The 20,199-nt window shown below is 42.4% G+C and overlaps 1 protein-coding gene across 2 annotated transcripts in view; it reads right to left on the bottom strand.

Annotated features, from left to right (window-relative positions):
* The window catches only part of CDH13 (cadherin 13), an 834,102-nt gene that overhangs the window by 370,635 nt on the left and 443,268 nt on the right, over window positions 1–20,199 (bottom strand). For both annotated transcript variants that reach the window (XM_073585096.1, XM_073585102.1), the window contains one exon: window positions 17,183–17,335. In XM_073585096.1, the coding sequence (XP_073441197.1) occupies window positions 17,183–17,335 (153 nt within the window). The remainder of the gene's footprint in view (window positions 1–17,182; window positions 17,336–20,199) is intronic.

Genomic DNA, 20,199 nt, shown 5'->3' with positions numbered 1-20,199 from the left:
TTAGCTTGTTTTTTCAGATTCTGAAAATTTAAAGGAAGTGATGAATTTATAATTATCTTATTATTATAATTTACGATTATTGACCCTTGAAAAGTTGTTTGGTTGGCATGCAATTGGATTGGCGTAGCCACCAGGGGGTGATTACACCGAATCTCTTTGGCTAGAGGCAAAATTCAATCTACATGTGTTGGCCAAACTTAAAGAAGTGGAACCCATTATTTACACGGCTGGACTTATTGACGACTGTCTCAAAAACAGAATCCGGTATTAAAGATAAGGAATAAATTGTACAAAGCCAAGAAACTTCCACTGAGATTCACTGGAGGAGACTTGAAGGGCAAGAACGTTTCTTTAATTCCATCCCAGTGTCCTTGTATCCTGAAGCCAGGTGAAAGCCATAAAGAGAATAACAGACTTTAATGTCCGGCATCGGTAAAAACTTCTGCTTTGTCCTGGAGCAAGTTTGCCTTGGCTCGACTATGACAAGTTCCATTTATATTACATTTTCTGGAAACAGATTTCTTGTTTCTATAAATTCAGCCGGGGATTGTTACTCTGCGGAGGGTTCTGCGGTTAATAAGAAGCACGGACCTTTCCTCCAACCTGCTCAGGAATTCCATCTTTATGTGAAAATATTTTTTAATCGGCAAGGAGGGCGCTCAAAACCTCAACCCAAGTACTAAAACTTCCAAGTGTTGGAGCGCTCCTCTTCTTTCGGTGAAGCTGCATTTCTTCTCCAGAGCTGCTCTTCTTTCCAAATTAATAGGGTTGCAACTATAAGGCAGTCGTTTTGGTGTAGTCAATGCCTTGCTCTCTTCTCCTTGTTCCTCATCATGCCTTTGTGGTGAAGAAGTCCAGCAGAGGCCAAAGGGACACGTTTTTGCGCCCCTCATCGTGATTGGATTAATTTGATGTCCATATTGAGAGCTTTCCTTGGTAATATGGAAATTGGACACAATGTCCCAATAACTACCGTATTTTTCAGACTATAAGACACACCGGACCATAAGACGCACCCCAAATTTTCAGGAGGAAAATAGGGAAGAAAAATGTGTGAAAGCCCTAAGCCCCTGAAGTTCCATGGTTTCAATGTGGTGGACTCCAGGAAAATGGTCACCAGAGTCGGCGCATGTGCAGATTTCAATCTCGGAAAACCGAGATCTCGGTGTTCAGATCTCAATCTGTGCATTTCTTAATTCCACCGTATTGAAACCATGGAAGTGCAAGTGCTCTAAGCTTTCAGAAAATGATAGCATAGTCCCCGCACTGACCAGCATCCCCTTCTATCAGTCTGGGTCTCACAGCATCGCCGCGCAGCGTTACACTTTCGAACATCCCCTCCTCCCAGCCCAGGGCCCGCAGCATTGCCCGCAGTATCGCCCAACTCCTTCTGCCTTGGCACCCCCAATGAGCTACATTCGGACTATAAGACGCACCCCCATTTTGCCCCCAAATTTGATGGAAAAAAGTGGGTCTTAGGCTAGCTTCAGACTAGCGTTTTAGCCTGCAGCGCACGGCTGCCGCTAAGCCCCGCCCCCTCCGGTCATCTCCTCCTAGTGTCGCACATCGCTGCATGCAATCTGCACACCCTATCTTTAGCATAGGGTGCGCAGACCGTGTGCTGGCCGTGCGCTAGTAGGATTTTGAGTGCGCTGTGCCCTTTTGATGGTGCTCCGAGCGCACCAAAATGCAACATGGTGCATTCGGCGCACGTCAGCGCACCGTCAAAAGGGCACAGCGCACTCAAAATCCTACTAGCGCACGGCCAGCGCACGGTCTGCGCACCCTATGCTAAAGATAGGGTGTGCAGATCGCATGCAGCGATGTGCGACTCTAGGAGGAGATGACTGGAGGGGGCGAGGCAAGGGGCGGGGCTTAGCAGCGGCAATGCGCTGCGGGCCAAAACGCTAGTCTGAAGCTAGCCTTATAGTCCAAAAAATACGGTATTTATTTAATGACCGAGCTCATAATTGGGATTGTACCACATCCAGTTTGGATTGGGCCACCACATTGTTATGGCTAGGCTTCCCTATACCATGGGTAAAATGTCTAGTTCCTAGCCCCAGTCTTGGCCATGGTAGAAGCAGTGTTAGGCTCTGTTTAGTTGACCTGGTGAATTGGACATACTTAGCCCTCGGCACCGGGGGTACAAGGGCCCCAGGGATCAGTGCAGTTGGCAGGATAAGACGTGTGGAGCAAGGACGAGATACCTTCAGGAATCTTGGGAACCACATTATGGATGCAGCGAAGTCAGTAGGGCAGTAGGGACAGAAGCAAGTAGCATGGTGTATGAGAGAAACAAAATAAAGTCTAGGATTACAATCCAAAGACACAGGAGTGAGTCCTAAAGGACCTTAAAAGGTCTGGAGAGATGATATCACACACCAGACAACCTGCAAAGCACAACGTGCAGCACAACAGAGTCAATGGACTGAGGCGAAGGGAGCAGAGCAAGAAGCTGGCACAGGTGTGTAACAAGAAGTTTTTGCCACCTTCCCGGGCATCCAGTCCAATTGTCCATAACCCACAAGAGGATTACATCAGAAACCTCATTCCAACCACACCAGAACCCATGAGGTGTAGGAGAAGAGCTCAAAAACTTGATCATTTTGTTGTGTGAACAGAATCTTTCCATAAAACCTAAGCTTTACAAACATAAAAAGTGGTGACCCTATAGTGGTGTCCTAATTACTCCCGAGAAGCAAGAATACATTCTAACTCAAGCAAGGAGGTCATTCTTTGCCTTCATCTTGGCTCGACCTTTTCCAAATCAGTGGAATGGGAGATGAAAAGTTTAGAAAACCCCCATGCTTTGTGATACTCTGTGGAGAGATGATTATGCTCTAGCTCTTTATATGTTGCCGATGCCACTCAGTGGTCATGGTGTGCTGTGCGATTCATCAAGGGTTTTGCTCTCGGTAAAGTACTAATATTCGTGTTGTGTAGAATCTGAACATACCGCTACATCCGCAGGAGACTGAAGGTGTTTGGACTTTGGAAGAAAAGCAGCTACCACTACACACACACATCACACTGGCAGAGCTCGGAGAAGACAATGATTACTAATCGGTCCGCCACTCCTCAATCACTCCAGGTGCGAGCAGATGATTATATGGAATTAGAGGTCGAGAGACGGCACAATCAATGCTCGCTGGAGAACCTCAGCACTTCTGCTCTACAAAGGCCTTCCAGGCGTTGGGATAAACCCTTTGATCAGATGGATCGCATTGCAATGCAGCAGGTGACGTGCGGAAAATTATAAACCTCGGCTTCTCACACTGTTTAGTCATTTTAAGATTAGGTGGATTGACAAATTTGATTATTAATGTGCCGGAAGAAGAAGAATCACGGCTATGGATTGGTGTAATGAACCACCAGCTAAAAAATGGGTTCTACGCTCAGACTTAGCGCTAGCCACTCTTTTTAGCAAGATGCAAGGAGCTGCTTGATATTCACCCTTTACAAAAATCGAAGCTTCACAGAAAGGGGCTCCCAGTGTAGTCGCTGACCGGTGGAGCGAGCTAAAGAAAGGAAGACGCAAAATCAGGCAAAAAATGAGCTAAGCATCTAAGGGTTAATTCAGAGGTAATTCACCGGATAAAAAGTGCTTTCTATGCTCAGACTTAGCGCTAGCCACTCTTTTTAGCAAGATGCAAGGAACTACTTGATATTCATTCACCCTTTACAAAAATCGAAGCTTCACAGAAAGGGGCTCCCAGTGTAGTTGCTGACTGGTGGAGCGAGCTAAAGAAAGGAAGAAGCAAAATCAGGCAAAAAATGAGCTAAGCATCTAAGGGTTAATTCAGAGGTAATTCACCGGATAAAAAGTGCTTTCATGCTCAGACTTAGCTCTAGCCACTCTTTTTAGCAAGATGCAAGGAACTGCTTGATATTCATTCACCCTTTACAAAAATCGAAGCTTCACAGAAAGGGGCTCCCAGTGTAGTCGCTGAGCGGTGGAGCGAGCTGAATGAAAAGAAGCAGCAAAATCAGGCAAAAAATGAGCTAAGCATCTAAGGGTTAATTTAGAGGTAATCCATAAGCAATACGGAACAGGTGGTATAACACCAATTTACTGGGTACCAGATGACTGATTGGGATCCGAACCCATCTGATGATTGGAACCTTGATTTTCTGACATAGGCTTCATTCGTCTTAGCCGCGCACAGCATCTCTACAAGTGCCATCGGGTTTCATTATAGCCTCTGGCTGCAGAATGAGTTAACTGTGAATCCGTCAGTGAGCTCGCTATGTTGTTCTCACATGGAGTTTGTATCTCTTATCTATCTTCTCCTGAGCTCCTCTCAGCTGATTTATGACCACAGGCCACATCAAAATTGAAAACAAAGAACCTGTAAGAGTTAAACGGAGCAATATATTTAATAAAACCCAAATGCAAAAATCTTTTTTAGCCCGAAATGCATGCAATTAAGTAAGAAAAAAAGTGGACAACCCCTTTAAGGACCCCTTTAAGAACAATGTAATAGACAACACTATTTTATTTCTCCAGCTCATCTAGAAAAAAAAAAAAGATTTAGCAAATTTGCAACTATTCTTGCTTCTAAACTTTTGTGCATGCAGCTTCTATGCAAAGCTACTGTATGTGTGGTCCTGACTATGGACGGCAAGGTACGTCGTTTTCTCCTCCTGAGCTCATTTGTTATAGCTTTTATTCAGTAATAGAGCAAAGAAAAAGAACATAGGGATCGGAATCATCCATGATTGGAGCCTGTGACCATGGAGACACATGGGTCTGCATTGTTGCGCTAGGCAAGAAACGGCAAGCGATTTCAAATCAAAAAGTTGTTTTTTTTATTCATGTATTCAAGCTTAAAATAACTTCCGACACATCTAAACGGAGTAATTAAAAACACAATTCATCATGATGGAAAAAAAAAACAAAACAAAAAATGATGGCTCTTATAATATGAAAAAAGCCCAAAATAGTCAGGACACTGAGGGGTTAAGGAGAATACGAGCATTCGGAACCTTCTGTTCATGAAAGCGCCGGCCATTATCGATATTAATTATGATTGCCTCATCCGACACAAGGTGCAAAACAAAAAAAAGTGTTTTCATCATCCAAAAAAAAAAAAAAAAAAATCCCAAACCGCGCTCATATCTCATCAACCTGGCGCCGAGATTAAAAATCTCCTGATATTATCAAAGTAATTAAATTCCAAAGTGGAGGCAGCTTAGCTGAAGAGGGAAGATTAATGGGAGGGGGCCGCACGCTCCATCACATATATACCCTGCCTTACTGCCCGGTCTCCTCCCGGATGTGAGGATTCATCATTGCCGTCGTACGGCCGATTAATCCAATATTTAAATCAGATGTCAGCGTGAGATTATAAATATGTGCACCCTGCTCCACGATGCAACGTCGCCATGTTTACATGATGTTCCAATTTTTCTACCGTAGTCGTAGATATTTTAGGGGTTAGGACACTGATGGACGCCCCTCTCTAGGGGCAAATAATAAAATAAAATTGATGTAAATAATGTTAGAATTAATGGATATTTTCTATTTGAATTTACAAAATTTTGCTACAAATTCTAATTAGATACTTTGCTATTAACAATTACTTGAAAGGCTGTAAACTTTCTTACAGCGCTTGCTAGTTTTGTCATCCAGTGTGCTTGAAAACCAATATAGGTAAGGGATGCTTGAATAGTTTTTTGTTTTTTTTTTGGGGGGGGGGAAATAACACTTTACTTTGCAGTTGGCTCTGAGCTGGTGGGACGACACTAACTGCTATGATTTCTACCATGCAAAGCACAAAGGGAAGGATTCATGCTTTTCATTCCATAGTTAGTGCACAGAGACGAGCAGCAGCAGAATGGAGGATACTATACACCAGTATTAAGCTGTGTAAATGTGAATCCAGCTCTGAAGTGAGATAAAAGACTCGTTAGAAAGCTCAGCACGATCTTTCTGTGTCTACCTCTGTCTATTTACAATCTCTGCTACACCTATACTCTATAGAAGGTAAAAGACAGTGTAACATGACACATTACTGTGCTGACTGTGTGTTTTGTGGCGCTAAGCCGCTTTTTTTCAGAGTGTATGGCAGGAGTAGGGGGAAATAAGTGGCTCATAAGTGGAGAAAGAAGCACAACTCATTGATAACCTACATTACTATATTTGTTTGTACCATTGATTTATATTGAAAGTACAGTTCCCTTTTAACAGAAAAATGAACTAAACTTTAATAAATAAAAATAAATTTTTAAGTTTATAACTTTTTATTATATTCATAGCTGCACACCTCAGCCTCTTGAACTTTGCCCATTGACTGCTCTTTGATCTCAGGACCCAAACACGCATGTATTTGCATGGAATTTAGTGGCCTAAAAAGTGTTTGAAAAAAAAATTCAAAAAGTTTAGATAATCTTTGAATGTATCAATTTTTGACTTAAAGCAGATTTGCAATAGGGTTTAAATAAAAATATTGGACCTTTTTTTCTTCTACATCCTCTATGTGTCACAGTATATAGGCTGCAGAATGAGTTACTATCAGTGAGCTTCACACTGGGTCTGTGACCTTTATCGCTTTCATGTTCAAAGTTTAATTTTCGTCTTAGAAAATGGTTCAAGAGAAGAGTTACAGACTCTGTCAGGAGGATCTTCCGCAGTCTGCTATGTACCATGAAACATAGAGGCTGTAGAAGCCAAACTGTTACAAAAATTTTAAAGAAATCCAAAGGGGATTTCATCTGAAGTTATATACATTTAAATTGGCCCTAAAGGAGTCTGTGTAAGGAGACAGACATACTGCCCACGTTCAGCCTTGAAGAACAAGAGTATTGTTAAATTATGTGTGTAGGGAGAGTTAGAGTTAATGATTGGGACTAGCCCAGAGTGGATGGGATAAGATAAAGGGACAGAGACCGTTTCCTGTCAGGACCTCAGATAGGGCCCAGTGTGCGACTTAAGCAGACCGAAGGTCTGGACAGTAAGCGGTGCCGCATTTAGTGGGTGTCCCGAAGTGAGGGGAGATGGAGCGTGAACCGGATTAAAGAGAAAAACAAAACCGACAGGAGGGCGGAGTATCAATCGGAGATGGGCCCTTGGGCGAGGACACCTAAAAGTATGGCCCACAGTTTATAACTCAGCGAGCTAACTGGCCAAGTCAGCTTCATACCCCTCCTCCCACCACACCCTTCCTTTTATGTGTATGGATGTGTCCCACAGCAAAGCTGGCAGACTATAAGGACCAGGTGCACGTAAATCATCATCGCCGGCTCCCTGCAAGCAAGAGATACAGCATTTTCACAATAATGATCAATAACACGAACCCGCTTCCTCCTCCCAATCAATTATTCTTTTTTTTATTAGAGATAGAATTATCCCCGATCTGTGGAGCTCATGACCCAAAGGCTGATTATACACGAGATGCAGTCAGTCCACTGGAAGCGAGAAAACTCTCATTGTGATCTGTTCCATCTTAATTGAGATGGATTATATTCTGGGTTTTAGAAGGAGAAAGTGAACAAATGGCGAGAATTAAAGGATATCTGTTCGGCTGGGATAAGTGGCGCCATTGATCAAGATACCGCACTCCTTCTTTTAATCCTCTCCGACCTTCTTTCTAGAGTCTTCCTGCATATTATGTCTTTATTATCTAGTTTTTGCAAAAGTTTTTTTTTATTTTTTTTTGCTGTTATAAATAATAAATAAGCCACTTTTCAAGCAGTCTTTCCATGAAAGGGTTTGGATCTTATTCTCCATCCCTGGGAAATGGGATAAATTCTCAGTCGTTGGGACTCCATCAATCCTGAGAACAGGGCTCCATAAGAATGGAGCAGAGGTTGAACATTTTTCTTTGCTCTATCTCCCGAAGTCCCATCGAGGATGAATGGAGCAGAGATATACAAGCACCATGTCCACTCTACTCAGACGGGGGTTCTACAGAGCCCCATTGTTGGGACTGGAGGTCTCCACGGTCAATCCATCAGTGATGAAGAAGTTATACCTTATGGTATGGACAGAGGATAACTTTAAAACTTAGTACAAGCCATTTAAATCTCCGGTCGTTTTGGGTACACAGCTCTTATGATGACCTATGTGTCTCCATAGTTACACACTACAGTCATGAGTTAACTCATTTCCCTCCGTCACTTTCCTCTTATTACAGTCATGGCCAAAAGTATTGACACCCCTGCAATTCTGTCAGATAATACTCAGTTTCTTCCTGAAAATGATTGCAAACACAAATTCTTTGGTATTATTATCTTCATTTAATTTGTCTTAAATGAAAAAACACAAAAGAGAATGAAGCAAAAAGCAAAACATTGATCATTTCACACAAAACTCCAAAAATGGGCCGGACAAAAGTATTGGCACCCTCAGCATAATACTTGGATGCACAACCTTTAGCCAAAATAACTGCGACCAACCGCTTCCGGTAACCATCAATGAGTTTCTTACAATGCTCTGCTGGAATTTTAGACCATTCTTCTTTGGCAAACTGCTCCAGGTCCCTGATATTTGAAGGGTGCCTTCTCCAAACTGCCATTTTTAGATCTCTCCACAGGTGTTCTATGGGATTCAGGTCTGGACTCATTGCTGGCCACCTTAGAAGTCTCCAGTGCTTTCTCTCAAACCAATTTCTAGTGCTTTTTGAAGTGTGTTTTGGGTTATTGTCCTGCCGGAAGACCCATGACCTCTGAGGTAGACCCATCTTTCTCACACTGGGCCCTACATTATGCTGCAAAATGTGTTGGTAGTCTTCTGACTTCATATGCCATGCACACGGTCAAGCAGTCCAGTGCCAGAGGCAGCAAAGCAACCCCAAAACATCAGGGAACCTCCGCCATGTTTGACTGTAGGGACCGTGTACTTTTCTTTGAATGCCTCTTTTTTCTCCTGTAAACTCTATGTTGATGCTTTTGCCCTAAAAGCTCTACTTTTGTCTCATCTGACCAAAGAACATTCTTCCAAAATGTTTTAGGCTTTTTCAGGTAAGTTTTGGCAAACTCCAGCCTGGCTTTTTTATGTCTCGGGGTAAGAAGTGGAGTCTTCCTGGGTCTCCTACCATACAGTCCCTTTTCATTCAGATGCCGACGGATAGTATGGGTTGACACTGTTGTACCCTCGGACTGCAGGGCAGCTTGAACTTGTTTGGATGTTAGTGGAGGTTCTTTATCCAACATCCGCACAATCTTGCGTTGAAATCTCTTGTCAATTTTTCTTTTCCGGCCACATCTAGGGAGGTTAGCCACAGTGCCATGGGCTTTACACTTCTTGATGACACTGCGCACGGTAGACACAGGAACATTCAGGTCTTTGGAGATGGACTTGTAGCCTTGAGATTGCGCATGCTTCCTCACAATGTGGTTTCTCAAGTCCTCAGACAGTTCTTTGGTCTTCTTTCTTTTCTCCATGCTCAATGTGGTACACACAAGGACACAAGACAGAGGTTGAGTCAACTTTAATCCATGTCAACTGGCTGCAAGTGTGATTTAGTTATTGCCAACACCGGTTAGGTGCCACAGGTAAGTTACAGGTGCTGTTAATTATACAAATTAGAGAAGCATCACATGATTTTTCGCACAGTGCCAATACTTTTGTCCACCCTCTTTTTTTATGTTTGGTGTGGAATTATATCCAATTTGGCATTAGGACAATTCTTGTTGTGTTTTTTCATTTAAGACAAATTAAATGAAGATAATAATAACAAAGAATTTGTGTTTGCAATCATTTTCAGGAAGAAACTGAGTATTATCTGACAGAATTGCAGGGGTGTCAATACTTTTGGCCATGACTGTATATACATTCCAAAAGTTTGCAAAAAAACTGAGAACAGATGGAAAGTGTTGTGGCAGAAGGATGAGGCTACGCATGGCTTGTTTGTGACCGCCATATAATGACACCCTCACACATTTTAGTGACATGTAAATGGAATTTTAAAGTAAATGTGTGACTACTTTCATGCGAAATTCCGAATTTTCCCAATACTCAGTTCCGAATATTACTCTGCACAGAACTGGTAAAAACAAACTGCGCATGCGCAGATGCTCTGTGACATGCCCGAAACATGTGGATGGAATACAGGACATCATCCACAGAGAGACCTGACTTTGGCAATCTCAACGGGTGACTTGCACATGCCCGTAGGACTGTTGTGAACAATTTCAAAAAGTACTTTTGTTTTTAAAAAGTTATGCCGGACCAATGAGGATTAAGAGATAAGTTTTCGGCAACATTTTTAAACCAGAAATTGTGACGGGAACAGGTTCCCCTTAAATGATACAACTGTGATTGCCCAAAGTCACCAATAGAGGGAGCATAGTACATAATGTACATTCATGTATGCAGTAGGCTCCCTCTAGTGGTGGATACAGGCAACCAGAATATTATTATTAAACTTATTTATTATGGGAATTTTGATCTCTGTATCAGAAAAATAAACACCTGACCACTATAATAATGTATATTGGGAAACTAATCAGCACAAATATTGGTAAAAAGTGGAAATATACAAGTCTCATGCTCAATAGGGAAGATTTTATTGAATTTTTTTGCAAGATAATCGAATAACCAGAAAGCACCGTGGAGACATTTGTAATATTTTGCCAATGGGGATCTAAAGCTGAAGGTCGGGAATGGCAGCAGGAACAGCAGGCTCCTCACATCTATGATATAGTAATGTGTAGGATGATCAATATACAACCCTCAGCCGACCATAATAATCAATCCAAGATATCAGAAAAAGCGCAGAGCCGAGTAAGATCATGAGGGTAACATGCTGCTACTTACGGCCATGTACAGTGTTATACATGACGAATTTCTCCTATGTTGACCCCATAGGGTTTTCCTCATATGAGAACTGCCATATAACCCCACAATAATGATGTTATCAGTATCATCAGAGCATCTGCAGCTATGTCTTGTATTTTTTGCAAGTTTTGTAATTTCATGTTTTTGCAAGGAATGGAATTTGTATAGGTTTCTCCCGTTTTCACCTGCAGTACTATGACAGACCACATGGGGAGCTGTTATTGTAAAGCTCTTCTATCAGGGTCAGAGAGTGACTGATACAGGTTGTCAGCACTGGACACTCACTTTTTACTGAAGTATACCCCAATTGTATGCCAATAACATAGGACCACCAGGCTTCGGCTTCTGACCACAGAGCTCCACCTCTTGACCACAGAAGCCAGTGCTAGCTCCTAATTCCACAGACCAGCGCCATCTCCTGACCCCAAAGGCCATTTCCATCTCCTGACACGACAAGCCAGTGCCAACTCCTAACACCACAGGCCAGCGCCGTCTCCTGACCCCAGAAGCCAGCACTGGACCCCTGACCCCACGGGCAAGCGCCAGCTCCTGACCCCACAGGCCAGCTCCGACTTCTGGCCCCACAGGCCAGCTCCGACTTCTGGCCCCACAGGCTAGTGCTGGCTCCTGGCCCCACAGGCTAATGCCGGCTCCTGACCACACAGAGTGCTTTAAAAGAGACATATTACATCATAAAAAAGATATCTGCTATTTACATCTCTTTACAGACAGAACACAGTTTGACGTGCTGCCTTCAGATACCTCCAAGTGCTCAGTGACAGTTTGATGCATGTAACACAGGAACCTGCCGTTACCAATATGACCTTAAACGTTAATATACCGTGCAGCATACATCACAACCATGTATCTGATGGACCCGGGAGATGTTAATGTGTTCTCCATAAAACACACGTCAATGTCGTTACACCGTATCTTTTAATGTACATCTGTCTTGACTGCCATGACTCATTCAGATGATCTCAAGGATGCCGCTGTCAAGACTAAATGGATTTCGTTTCTCTATGTATTTATGCTCCAATTGCTCATTATGTGCGAGCATCGGACTGGAGGTAGCAGTTGTATATGCAACATACCATCACAAATCAGCCAAGAACTTGTGGAATAGAAACAAGGACTCCGCTAACAAACATAGCCGTCACTAACCTCAACCTGACGTCCCCAGAAGAAACACTGGGATGAACTATTTATTGTAGACCAACTTTTGAAACTTTTGTCAACTTTTGGAAGTAGCTTACTCTATATTATCCTCATAATCAGAAGGAGGGCTTAAAGAGGTGTCAGAAGGCAATCCAATGTTTTCTCATGATCCGGTTTGGTCTTTAATGTTTCAACCACTCTTTATGAAAGAGCGATCAAACGACAATAAAGTCTAAGATGGCCTAATCGCCCAATGTGGTGACTCTTACGGGTGACCTGAGGACAATATAAGCTGTTGGTGCCAACAGTTTGTAGGCTTATCACTAAAAAGGAGCCATCAATAAGGTTCGACTATCAATACTTAACCACTGGGTTGATTGTTAAGCTAGAAGGATGTAGGGTGTGAAAACTTTAAACCACCTCATGTCAAGAGTGGACCATATACAAATCATGGATCCAACAAGGTTAAGAGGCTTTTTATGGAAAAAAAAATAACCAAAAAGTGCTTTGGCTTTCAACGAGAGTTGAGCCGTGTTTAATCCATCTCCGGCACCTCTTGATTAGTGAGCCTGACCCAGTGTCATCGTTACCTACGACACACACATGATGTAGCTAGACCAGTGTTCCTCAGCTCTAGTGCCACCAACACATCATGTTTTCAGGTTTCCGATAATTCCATCACCTTGGATATCCTAAAAACATGACCTGTTGGTGGCTCTCGAAGACAGGCGTTGGGGAACACTGATCTTGACGGTCTAACAATGTGGACACTTGACTGGGATCCTGAAAATCTTTTCCTTCATCTCTAATTCCCACCATTCAGATCCTCCACCCCATCCTCTGCTTGTGGTCCACAGCTCTAGTATTTTTAACGTCACCCAATCTTACTATTAGCTACGGTATAGCTGTATTTCATGTGCACACAATGTTGGCATCATTTAGGAACGCACTAATTGGGCACAGCTAAATTTATCGATTTGGACCAAGTCCTGCCTTATGGGGTAGTAGATGCAACAGGGGAGTATGAATGCTGGGTGCAGGGGTAGAAGCACCACCCTAGTACTTGGGACCAAAATGGCCACCCTGTGCCACTTAGGAAGAAAAACAACATTATTAGTGGCACACGTAGATTTGGCATTGGTGCTCCAGAGCTTCACGTTAAGTACCTGAACTTTTCTTTACCATTTCTACTTTGTAAACATCCTAATTAGAGGCAGAGTGACACAAATTTAGAGACAGTCCTTCCGTCTTATGTGGAGCTGTCAATACAATCAACATTCGCATGTGCATTTAACAAAAGCACAATGGTAGCAAGTAAACTGCACTTAAACAGAGAAGTTCCAGGGAACATTGCGGTAATTGTAGCTAATACCTTTCTCATTGTTATTACAAAAAAAAAATAATTACATGTTATAATGTATTGTGCATAAAAAAAAAGAAATACAAAGAATACAACGTCTACATATTCCATAGTACTCCCACACTTCGATTGTAACCGCTGGAAAATAAAACAGCAATACACTCGTAGAGATGCCGGCACAATGGGTGGACGAAGAACATTTCATGATTTTCAAAAGTTTCCATGTTATTCAGCAGTGTTATACTATAAAACATGCCAATACCCGGAAAGACACTTCCGAATATGCAAGGTAGGAGCTAATGTTCATTCAGGACATCATTTCGAGAAATGGACGGGAAGGGGGAGGTTTTAGGTTCTCTGTCTAACTGCAATAGAAGAATCTGATTATTAATGTAAAACGGATGGAATTCCAAAAAAGTTGTCAAATCGATGTTCTCCTTCTCTACCATCTGTCACACAAAAACCCCCCAGTATCGGAGAACTTCAATCTTTAGCTCAAGGCAAATTGGTGCAGAGATAAGGTCAAAGATGGGTAAGAAAAAAAAAGTTTGAAAAACGTTTATTTCTGCAATGATTGGGTTACTGAAGATCGTCAAGCCAAAAAGAGGGACAACCTAGAACGTACGGATCTAATTAGAAGTCTTGATCCAGTCAATGGATGTTGGGAAAACATATGTAAGAAATTTGTAAGGACAGGACTGGTGGAACATGGTAAGTGACAGATGAATTAATGCCCATCCATATCCCATATCTTCGAAGACGTTGAGTTGGGCATCACCTCTTAGATCCCAAAAGCAAATATTTTAGCTTGGATTAAAAGTGCTCCACAAAAGCAGTCCTTCTCTTTTCTACTTCATCTAGTTGACCAAAAACGTGAGTTTATGAAGTGTCATGAAGCCATTTGAGACCAAAAACCATATACTATGGGTACACATACCTGATAAGAGGTAATGAGGGAATCTCCTGACAAAAGAGGGACAACATCAAAGGTATGTGTCATGATCCAGTACGGGTTTTGAGTCCCGTCTGCCCTTTTCCTGGGCTGATCATGTCAACGGTTAACTTAGCCTGGCCTCATTTTGGATTCAGGTTTGCTATTTCTTCCTGCTGCGCCCGGCAGGCCATGTCAGTTATATTTTCTGCCTACGGCGTGAGTATCTGACTCCAGTAGTACCCTGATTTGTCTTCCTGCTGTTGCTGACTTTGCCCATATCTATTTGTCCCCCACTCCCCATCCCAACTCATAGTTTCCGTTTCATGTATAGGACTCCCTGGTATCTGACTCGGCTTGGACCCTGACCTGCTGTTTGTCTCTTGTCTTTGTCATATCTGCTCCTGACCGGCGGTGGATACCGCGTTCCTCCAGTCCACACAGCGCCACCACCCACCAACGACTGCCGTCCATACATTCCTGAAGCCGTTACTTCTCATTTGTTAGTACAGGCATATTAACCCCATATGTGAGATTGACCTTCCAGGGGACTCTTATCAATAATTCTTATACATTGTGGATATTATACTTACGTCCCCATCTTCTAATTTCTCCAGATTTCCAGGCTCTCACACCTATTGTGGATAACACGGCCCCTGGTTATGCTTACCCTATCAGTGGCGTTACATTTAAATACTCAGAGATTTATTGAACATGAGCAGTCTTGTGTACTGATGAAGGCTTACTGTCATAGCCGAAACATCTAATAATTGTGACTGCAAATAAAATCCTTCACTTATTGCAAAAGTTGAGTGCCAAAAGTTTTTTTAAATTACTTACTCTGGTGTGGGAACCTTCTTTTGTGCACCGACTCAGTTGTGCCATGATATATTAGAAACGGTACTAACCCATTTGGCTTGCTTCTGACTCTGTGTTTGTTTATTCCTTTGGTACTGCACTACAGACTAATATTGACTCAGCTTTTTTGACTATTCTGCTGCCACCTGGTGGTAGCCTCGCTGCTGCACTGCAGGTCTGCTCTTGCTGTGTGCAGTTTTCCCTCCACGCTATTGCCATCTTGTAGAGCTTGCATCTACCTGCATAGCAGCAGGGTGACAGTATGAATCTAGTCACAAATCTTAATCCAGTCAATGGATCTGTTAGATGTTGGGAAAACATATGTAAGACATTTTCACCGGCAAGTGTAAAGTGAAACAAGTGACACAACTGGTGGAACATATGAACAGAAGGATTAATGCCATCTGTTATGATTAGGTCACCGAGGAGGATAGCCGGGGAATAAGCTAGGCAACCAGATGACCAGAAAGGTTGGCAACTTAGCCGACTGCAGACCCCTAAAACTAATAACACAACTAGAATTAGCCGTGGGACGTACCTACGATGCCCTAGACGCCTCGGCACAGTCAAAGAATTAACTAAGCCTAAAGCAAGAAAGGGGAAAGCTAAACTGCCCCGGAGTAGAACCCCAAAGGAATAGCTAGCCCCCAAACATATATTGCCGGTGAGACAAGATGAGGCACAAACACAGGCAGAAAATAGAGTAAGCAAATGATGGGGCCCAAACTGTCTAGATAGGACAGCAAAGGAAAGACACTGTCTGCAATCACGCACAAAACCCTAAGAAAAATCCAACACGTCTGATATGCAAAAATACTGAGGCCATACGACCTCTCCCCCACTAGATCAGCATTCTGGTGTGAACTGGAAGCAAAACAAAAGATACTGATATAACAGTGGACTAACAATACTGAACAGACTGACATAAGCTGTGGCATATGGAACGGGGTCCAGCAAAGGTCCCAGCAGGGAACAATGCTGAACCCACACAGCAAAGCAGAAAGGAGAGAAAGGCAAAAACTGGATCAAATGCAAAAAGATTCCAGCGAACAAATAACTTATCTGAACGATGCAGGACCAAGCAGGGGGCAAGCAGACTTCAAAATGCACAGGAAGAAAATGAAATCACCAGCAGCAACTGAGGGAAGCCTGCTCACTTAAATCTTCCCAGTCTGTAACCCCTGACCTCCACTCATCCTCTTCAGGTGATCTGACTTCTGTCAACTCGACCAGCTCCATTACCTGCAGCAACCACCAGAGGGAGCCAAAACTCAGAAGTCAGGTCAAAAGTGTTCACAACAGCCATCCATACTCCATCCTTAGAAGACATTAGAGTTGGGTCACCACCCAGTTCACAAGTCAAGGTTACACATCCAAGAAAACATATATTGTAACTTGCATGAAACTGCTCCACAAAAGCAACCAAAATGGTTCTTCTTCTTTCTTCACCACCTTGCTGACCAAAACATGAGTCTATGAAGTTCCGTGAAGCCCACTGGGACCACAATCCATATACTACAATATTGCAAGTTTCAGAGCAAGTACGAATACTTGACAAGAGGGTTCTCCTGCCAAAAAGAGGGACAAGTTCGGAGATATGAATCTAATTACAAATCTTAATCCGGTTAACTGATCTTCTGGATGTTGGGAAAAAAATGTCAGAAATTTGTAAGGGCAAATGTAAAGTCAAACAAACGACATGACTGGTGGAACATGGTAGGTGACAAATGAATTACAATCCATATCCCTTCCTTCGAAGACATTGAGTTGGTCATCACCACCCAGATCCCAAGACAAGGTTACACATTCAAAATAAAAAGATATTGTAACATGAATGAAAACTGCTCCGCAAAAGTAGCCAAGACGATTATTGGGTTGACCTTGGGTTGTGCATCAGCACGATCGCAAAAGAAGGTTCCACATAAAAGAAAACAGATAATATAACTTGGATGAAAACTGCTTCACAAAAGCAGCGAAGACTGTTCTCTTTTCTACATCACCTTCTAGATCAAAAGCGTAAGTCTATGATGTGCCATGAAGCCTACTGGACCACCAACTATATACTGCAAGTTCTAGAGAAGGTTACACATACCTGATAAGAGGGAATGACCTCTCTGTCCAGAGCTTTGGTGACCTGCACTTCTCCTGTATTCTCGTTTATTCTGAATATTCCCTTGGGTTCCAAATCCACACCTTTTCCATACAGACGAAACTTGGATCCCTGTATCCTGTCACTTACCACAACCTGAAAAAGAAAAAATCTAGGGGTTAGTTTATGGTGCACAATCATAGAACATCTGCAGTCGCAACACATTTTAGATCTTCAGCTTGGTAACATCTTGAGTTTAACAACAGTCCATTCTCTAAGACATAGGGAAGAGCTGCCCTTGACTGCACCAGCAGAATAGTGAGTGCAGCTCTGGAGTATAATACAGGAGGTAACTCAGGATCAGTAATGTAATGTATGTACACAGTGACTGCACCAGCAGAATAATGAGTGCAGCCCTGGAGTATAATACAGGATGTAACTCAGAATCAGTAATGTAATGTATGTACACAGTGACTGCACCAGCAGAATAGTGAGTGCAGCTCTGGAGTATAATACAGGATGTAACTCAGGGTCAGTAATGTATGTACACAGTGACTGCACCAGCAGAATAGTGAGTGCAGCTCTGGAGTATAATACAGGATGTAACTCAGGATCAGTAATGTAATGTATGTACACAGTGACTGCACCAGCAGAATAGTGAGTGCAGCTCTGGGGTATGATACATGATGTAACTCAGGATCAGTAATGTATGTACACAGTGACTGCACCAGCAGAATAGTGAATGCAGCTCTGGAGTATAATACAGGATGTAACTCAGGATCAGTAATGTAATGTATGTACACAGTGACTGCACCAGCAGAATAGTGAGTGCAGCTCTGGAGTATAATACAGGATGTAACTCAGGATCAGTAATGTAATGTATGTACACAGTGACTGCACCAGCAGAATAGTGAGTGCAGCTCTGGGGAATAACACAGGATGTAACTCAGGATCAGTAATGTAATGTATGTACACAGTGACTGCACCAGCAAAATAGTGAGTGCAGCTCTGGGGTATAATACAGGATGTAACTCAGGATCAGTAATGTATGTACACAGTGACTGCACCAGCAGAATAGTGAGTGCAGCTCTGGAGCATAATACAGGATGTAACTCAGGATCAGTAATGTAATGTATGTACACAGTGACTGCAGCAGCAGAATAGTGAGTGCAGCTCTGGGGTATAATACAGGATGTAACTCAGGATCAGTAACGTATGTACACAGTGACTGCACCAGCAGAATAGTGAGTGCCGCTCTGGGGTATAATACAGGATATAACTCAGGATCAGTAATGTAATGTATGTACATAGTGACTGCACCAGCAGAATAGTGAGTGCAGCTCTGGGGTATAATACAGGATGTAACTCAGGATCAGTAACGTATGTACACAGTGACTGCACCAGCAGAATAGTGAGTGCAGCTCTGGGGTATAATACAGGATATAACTCAGGATCAGTAATGTATGTACATAGTGACTGCACCAGCAGAATAGTGAGTGCAGCTCTGGAGTACAATACAGGATCAGTAATGTAATGTATGTGCTCAGTGACTCAGCTCTTTATTTAGAATTACTAACCCCCCAGGGGATCATGAGGTGGAGCTCTGCCCTCTGTAGCTACATTAATTATCCTGAATAACAGACTTTTTTCCTGGCTGTTTTTGTTTTAAGTGACCGGGTAAAATGATCTGTTCACATTCCCCCTGAGAAGGACGATGATGACGGCTGCCAAGTTGTTCATTCCTGCGGCTGATGCATATGTTGTCGGTGTTTATATCAGTCTGATGGGAGCGCTGCTCTGGATGTGACTCAGCCAAATATTTATAAGTAAAGGACATAAAGCTTCTGTGCGCTAAATTTCTAAAAAAAAAAAAATTCCTTGTCGCCACGATCCGGAGACTAGAAGATTGCAGGACTGATGGAGGGAAAAGTCTGATAAAAACCCCGGGATAAATATGGGCACTGAAGAGACATGGCCAAAGATCTGAGGGTCCCGGTCTCAGGGGGTGAAGAGGAAACAGTTAAAAATATAAATTAATTGATGCATGAAAAATTGTTAATATTTATACATTAAAAAAGTGTGAAGACTTGCCATGTCTTCTTTGATGCCACTTACGTGAGCGCTCAGATTTCCAAGATGGGATTTTATTTAATGTTTAATGGGGAGAAAATGGTCATTACTTATAGAATCGGGAGTTCTAGTCTCTTCCTGCCGCTTTTATCTGCTCGCTTCATAAATATTTTAAAGCTCTTAAAAAGGTAGCAATGAGGCGATGACCCTGGCGGCTGGTCATCAAAGAGATTCTTCGCCCAAAAGTTTCCAATCAATAAACCATGGAATATCACATAATGGGTCGATACACTGCAGAAAAAAAAAAGTGTATGGGATCCGTAAATGCAAATGAATAAAACTCCGAGATAAAATAATGATAAATATATGAAATATTCTCACTGCAATCCGGTTGGTGAGAGCTAAAAAAAATAAAATAAAAAAGTCTAATAGAAAACAAAGCAATTGATGCGAGATTATTGGAAAATGGGTGGGTGTCCGTAATAAGCCAGTGTAAAGCCGTCATGCTGGTTAATTCTATTTAATCCAAGAAAGCCATTAATAAAGAGAAAAAAAATACTGGGATAATTGGATAATTAGATAAATAATGTATCTTTTTTTTCCGTTTGGGTAAAGTATTCCGCACGCGGTGACATTTCACGGGCAATTAGCGTAAATATGGCCGCTCTTGTAAAGTCAACTGATGTCTGCTCTCGTCGAAAAAAAGTTTATATGTGATATTGTAATTTCTGCTATTTCCCGTCCTTATTAAATGTGCAATAAATACTACATGGCAACTACAACTCCCAGCATGTCCTGATGGCCTCAGGAGTTATAATGTTTCTCTCTGCACTACTAGGGGGTTGACCACTTTCGCACATTATTTTTACTTAAATACATGAATTTAGGGGTGAAAAATAAAAAAAATTAGGACTTGGGTTCCTTTAAAAATGTTGCACCGTTTAGCGTTT

This window comes from Dendrobates tinctorius, unplaced genomic scaffold (assembly GCF_039654945.1).
Source record: "Dendrobates tinctorius isolate UK_male_01 unplaced genomic scaffold, ASM3965494v1 ptg000009l, whole genome shotgun sequence".
NCBI lineage: Eukaryota > Metazoa > Chordata > Amphibia > Anura > Dendrobatidae > Dendrobates > Dendrobates tinctorius.
This window is presented reverse-complemented; position numbering and strand designations above follow the sequence as displayed.